This window comes from Pagrus pagrus (genome assembly GCF_965226575.1).
Source record: "Pagrus pagrus genome assembly, chromosome: 8".
Classification (NCBI taxonomy): Eukaryota; Metazoa; Chordata; class Actinopteri; order Spariformes; family Sparidae; genus Pagrus; species Pagrus pagrus.
In genome coordinates this window covers 18,490,576-18,496,951 of record NC_140192.1, presented here as the reverse complement: position 1 = coordinate 18,496,951, position 6,376 = coordinate 18,490,576, and the positions used below count along the sequence as shown (strand labels likewise).

Here is a 6,376-nt window from a genome sequence, read left to right as displayed (position 1 = left end):
ATGCATCCATATCCCAATATCCCTAACTCATTTTGAGTTGCGTACATCAGTTTTAACAGTACACCATTTTCTCTTTTGCAAAAGTACAAGTATAATTTTACTCATCCTCGCAATATTTCTAATTATACAAAATAAATATCATTCATAAATGCATTATATTATTATCGTATTATTATACATTAAGCAACCGAGCTGTAGGCAATACAAATGTGTTTGCATTAGCTTCACCTTTACCAGCTGCAACATTAAAGTGATGCTTACACATAAATGCATCATTAATTACAATACAATGATATAATAAATGTTTCTTTTTCTGAAATGGGCTGCATAATGAGTGCTTCGGAACTTTAGTGCATTTAGTATATCATTTAATTCAAGTACTTTTGTACTTTTACTTAGTAAAACTTTTACTTGAAACACCTTGCTACACTGTTGTACAGCTATTTTTACTTGAATAAAACACCTGAGTACTTCCTCCACTACTGGTCATCAAGGAATACTCATACTGATACACAGTCTTCTCCCTAAACTCCTTTATTCACTAAATAACTTGCCAAATGGTTTAAGCCAGTCCCGAGTCATTTAATGCTTTAATTTCTAAATATATGATGCACATAAAAAAAATCTAAAGGAAAGAGCAGACCTGCATTAGCCTACTGTAACCAATTAACGATTCATGTATCACACTGTGTTTCCTTTTGTTCACTGTCAACAAAAATTGTTAATTCCATAATGTAATCATATAGGAATATTATGGTCAATTCTTATTGTGCATGAGAGATGGTTAAAGTAAGTTAGCAAAAGCCAAACATTTCAGTATTTAGCATCATTCATAAAGAGAAAAGTGCACAGACAAAAGAATATATATAAACATCCTTTAATCATGATTGCCAAACATATGAATTAAGGCATATACAGTATAAAAAAGCAACAGCAGGTTTCATGTTTATACGATTTCTGTGTGTTATTAACTGGATACACCGGGTGGATGAACTGAACATACCAAGCAGCCTTTATAAGACAACATTGTGTCTCCCAAAAGATGACAGCATTTTGTAAACAGAGTTCATAGCACTATATTCAAGTAATAGAATGATCACTGATACTATGCAGGTAAGGTGTTGTGTAAGTGAGGCAGAGCCGCTGATAGACAAGGTTGGGCCATTGGGAGTTCTCTGACTTGTAAATAGTTCCACCCCACATGATGTGAACATTGGATTACATTGCATTATGCTATTTTGTCAGAATGGGAAGAATAAGTAAACATTAATTATTTTTGGCTTGATCTCATACTCAATGTCGCAATGATAGCCTACAAATAAAATCGAGCCTAAGTTAGCAATTTTTTTAGTGTCACATATTAGTAACAGTTTGTTTTAATCAGACTCATCTGAATTAGCTGAATTAATTGCATTATTGTTAATATCTCATTTTATTTTGAAGGTTTGTAGACAATTAGACACTCAATCCTTTTCTTACTCTTTTGGCCAAAAGGTGTATATCATACGTGATTAGTGACAGCTCATAATTACAATTGCCAGGCCAACCCAAAGGGTTTTACCATTGGGTACCACTGCTATTATTTAAGGTCTGTATGACACAAGAGGAAGTCACTATAGTCTAAGTTGATGGAGCACACCTTCTGGCAGCCATTTTGGATTGAACATACAGTGTTAGCAAGCTAGCGAACTACAGTATCTGATCAGGTGTCTGTGATGTTAATCTGATTAGCCATTCTATCAGATTTGTACAGTAGCGAGCAGAAGCTAATGTTAACATTGAGGCTGTGTCTGAAATCAGTCCGTCTACTAGTACACTACATTTAAGTGTCTGAATTCTGAGCGTGTTAATGTGTTCACTACATAGTACCATCAGAAATTACACAATGGAACAAAAAAGTAGTGTCCATTTTATAAATGAGAAAATTACAGATGTGTCCCAACAGCTGTCAATAATGATGCAAAAGGGAGCGATACTCTTTTTCTGGAGCCCGTCTGATCACATTCACACCTGGAAGCTGCTCAGTACAACCACAGTCTGATCTGCGGCCACCGAGCAGCTCCACAGGAGAAGCCTTTTGGCTCAAGGGCACCTCGGTGGTGAAAGAGCTGTCTTTCACATTACCCACCCAGCCCGTCTGCCTGGGCCTTAAACCTTGCGATCACAAGCCAGTGTCCATTAGGGAGAAGTGAATGAGTGAACAAGGGAGTGATTTCAAACACAGCTTATGATGAGCGACTTTGCTCAATGATCCTGCTCACTATTTAGCTGTTATTTCTCCAAACATACAGCAGAAAGCTCTATTTATGCAACTTAAAAGAAATTGGTTATCGTATTCAATTGGCAGTGGATGAATTTGGCATGTTTGTGTCGAACATGTTGTGTTTTGCACTAATATCAGCAGGATACTACAATTATGTGAATGCCAGATGGAGGAGTCTCAGAGTTTCAGTGGGAGAAAAAGACAGAAATGGAAACATACAGTATCAAACACAAGCCAATCACAGGCATCCACCATGACTTGACCCAACATTGTTCTCTTGGATGCGTGATGGATGATGCACCAGAATCTGTTCAACACTTTGACACGTCTTTGCGGTAGAGATGTGGCAGTGGTTTGGCACCATTTGTTAAAGCTGACAATTCTGTCTATCAGAGGCTCTGCAGTGAGCTAGTTAGCTTGTAAGAGGCATGGGAGCAGGGGCAGAGCAAAGGATTGTGGGACTCCTCATAAGGGTCCTCACTTATTCAGCGGACAATTCCAGCGTGGTTTACTGAATTCCTGCATCACCACGTTGTTTTCCATCGCTGTATTGGCTTTCCGGCTGTTTTCTTGTGTAATTCCACTTTTATTTCCGTTATCTTGGTTATTATTCAAAATAAATATTCTGAAATAAACATCTTTTTCTATGACTAAATCCTAGTACGGATGAGTGTATCAGTCTTGAGTTACAGTATACTCAAAGCTAAATTGAATTTAGCATGTTCTCAAACTGCTGTTGAATATGGCGCTGCGAGCAAATGCTTTGATATACAACTTGTAAGTTCCTAAAAAGACGTAAATCTACAAAAACAGGTCTAACATCCTATGGCAAGCATGAACATTTTGACTGATAAAAGATGATGCTTCTTTTTGGTCACAAATTCACTATTGTACCTGAGCAAAACACCAAATTCAATTTAGTTTGAGTATAGTGGCGACTGTAGTGGTAATAATTAAGAAATGGATGATAAAAAATGAGCAGAAATTCATGTAAACACTGAGCTGGAATTGCCCTACAGAATGCTGTGACTCAAAGTAGAACTGTCTTAAGAGAGAGTGCCTTTAGCTTAGCACGCACTCACTAGCATCCATCATTAAAATCCATCTATTCTATAGCCCCAGGTTGTACTTCTGATTGAAGCATGTTTACTTTAGAAATCTCATTGCACTTTTTGAAGTCATATTCAAAATCCTTGCACAATCTTTGAGTCTATGTTTTTTTCTTGTGTACACTGAATTTGACACAAGGTAAGTCTTTAGTCCTTGACCTAAACAAAGACAGCATGTTGCCATATTTGTTTGGGACAAAAAATCGAGGAATGGTCTAAGTTTGAATTGTGTTGACAGAAGCAGCAGCTTATATATCTGTATAGTGATGACTGTAATCATCAATGTAAAAGTCGAGCCAAACTGGACGACAAAAATAGTTGTTTTCATAGACACTGTTTGTCAGTGCCTTCGAAAACTGATACGAATCACTGTTGATTCATGTGACCATTCCCACCATCTGCCAGCACTATGGTTAAGGTTTGGTCAGGTTTAGGCACAAAAACTAGGTGATGACTGAAAATTAGCTACTTAGCTAATGTTAGGAAACTTTGTTTTCACTTGGCATAACAATCTCACCAGGTCCATTTAGTAGCTATTCTGGAGCTTTCAATCACATCATACAATTACCCAGCTGCCATGAAATTGTAGTTGGACTGCACGGTCCAAATAAAAAATCAACTTTCAGTCTCAACTGTGATGCAAACATGAAGGGATGAAAATTTGAGTATCCACAATTCCAGGCCAACTGGGTAATCTGCTGAGGAAGATGGTGTGAAACAACTGAAAGCTCCAGATCAGCTGTGGATTGGACCTTATGATGGGATTGTTTTGCCAACTGCTCCATCTTTGACTGCTGGTAGCAGACAGGAAAGAAACAACAGCTTCCAGCACTGAAGTAGCATGCCAGTAGATCCTATAGGATCGATTTGTTTGGGAGAAAACAGTCTCCAAAAGCTCCAGAGGCACAAACTGGGGCTAACATTCTCTAAATGACACACTTACCCTCAGCTCTAACCAAATGGGAAATGTGCAACCTAAACTACATCGTAGGACAAACTGCTGCACATGAACTGAAGTCAGTTAAAAAAGAAACAGTGGTTCTGTTCCTGCTGGGTTTCCCACTCTGCCCACTGCTCCCCTGCATGGCTGATGGAGATCAACATAGAGTACAATAAAGCATGTTAGTGCTCTGCCATGAATCTGTACAGAATATATACACCACTGGGTTCCTACATGGCACTGGGCAGGTCGATGTGAAGGTTTACTCTCACATAAAGACAATACAATCAACATGGTTACGCTCAAGTACAGGTTAGTAATACAAATGTAGCGTCAGCACTATGGAGGGAGGAGGACAACTTCAATAATCATAATGAGAATAATAAGGATAATAATAGACTTTTTAGCTTCCTAATGCTGCTTCCCAACAGGAGTTTAAAAAAACCATCAACACTATTGGGATAATGTAAGTCATCATCAGTACATTCAGTCATATCATCGTCATAATACACTACGATAAATGTGCATTTTATAAAGCCGCGGCTGGGCTGAGTGCACGGCGCTCTGAGTTGTTTCCTTTTATACATGCCGCCCGCTTCTGTCAAAATCCTGCAAAACTGAAAGCTCCAAAAGTCAGTGATCTGGGTTTTTATACAGATAGTTCCTCCTTCAGAAAGGTCCCGATCCCGCTTTCTGTCCCTCTGTTTGCTCTTTGATGACGTGTTATAAAACAGGTGGTTGTCATTAGTAAGAAATGAAAGAGGTTTTTTAAATTTTTGTTCTCTGCCTCTCAACGAGGCGAAGCTTATTCAACACCATGGAATTGATGTCTGATAAATCTGCCGTTCCTCATGTGAGACGTGGTCACATGGTCCTACTTCTTCCCGTCGCTCTCTGTGGAGACAAAAGGACAAAACGCAGGCTTTCAGTCACACACTGTGTTCAGACTATTGGTTCGATTGCTCACTAAATCTAACAAAAGACAGAGGACCACTAGATGTCCTCACACACTGCTCCTTTGAGCCCTCAGAGAAAGTGACTAGAAAAGTATCTGCTGCCGTACCACCACACCACAGAGCAGCTTCTTTCCTCAGGTAGACAATGATAACAACAACAAGTCTATATATTCATTAATATAACCATTATGTTATTTTGAGATAATGACATAATTAAGTTGTGATTGTGAGAGAACAACACAAAATAATTGATTAGAAATCTGCTTTTGGCTTCTGTGGAAAACTGCTGCTATACTTCTTCATCTCTCTGCTGCTGTGTGTTCCCACTGTCAGCATCACTCATGTTAATCTCCTCTATTTCACAGCAATTACCATTTATAGATAACTACAGTCTTTGCACCAGTGAGGTAATCATCACATTATGCTGTTTAACTGCCTGGCAGGTTCCCTCTGCATTATTTCACACTTTCACACAAATGCAGTGATACATGGCCGATAAAAATATATGGAAAACACTGCAAAGTGGATAATTGTCTGCTGGATGACAATTTAGGCAACAAGACACGAGCCTCAGAGAGCCGATTATGAGGTGGGCTGTTACTCCCAGTAGAGAGGGCTTAGATATCTGATTTATTGAACCACCAGATGCGACTGTTCTCCAGCTTACTGTGCTCCCAGTTTGCATTTTATGCAAGAAGACATGAGCCAATTCACTTCATAAAATGTGAACTTGGTAAATCTTTGAGTCTGCGATCCACACTGAGAGCACAGCTGAGCTGACAAAGATATTCTGCACCGAAACTCACAAATCATGGAAAAGATTAACAAGAAACCACAACAATGTGACACTGGCCACTTTAGCAGTCTGTGTGTGTGTGTGTGTGTGTGTGTGTGTGTGTGTGTGTGTGTGTGTGTGTGTGTGTGTGTGTGTGTGTCGTGGTTTAAGCACAGTGCTATGTATTTCTGAATCTGTGAAATGCCTTTAGTTAAAGAACTTTCTCTTTTTCATTCTGGCGGCCCCTATGGACAAAAGCGGTATGAGCACCATCCCCTCATGTCAAAAAGTTCTTTTAATTTTAAGACATCGTTACAGTAAGCAAAGAGAAAG

At 39.0% G+C, this 6,376-nt stretch overlaps 1 protein-coding gene across 1 annotated transcript in view; it reads right to left on the bottom strand.

The window, feature by feature from the left end:
* Nucleotides 1-861: 861 nt before the first annotated feature.
* Nucleotides 862-6,376, bottom strand: part of znf608 (zinc finger protein 608) — a 53,030-nt gene continuing 47,515 nt past the window's right edge. The window contains 1 exon segment of the mRNA XM_084359405.1: nt 862-5,206. Coding sequence (XP_084215531.1) covers nt 5,187-5,206 — 20 coding nt within the window. The 3' untranslated portion in view covers nt 862-5,186.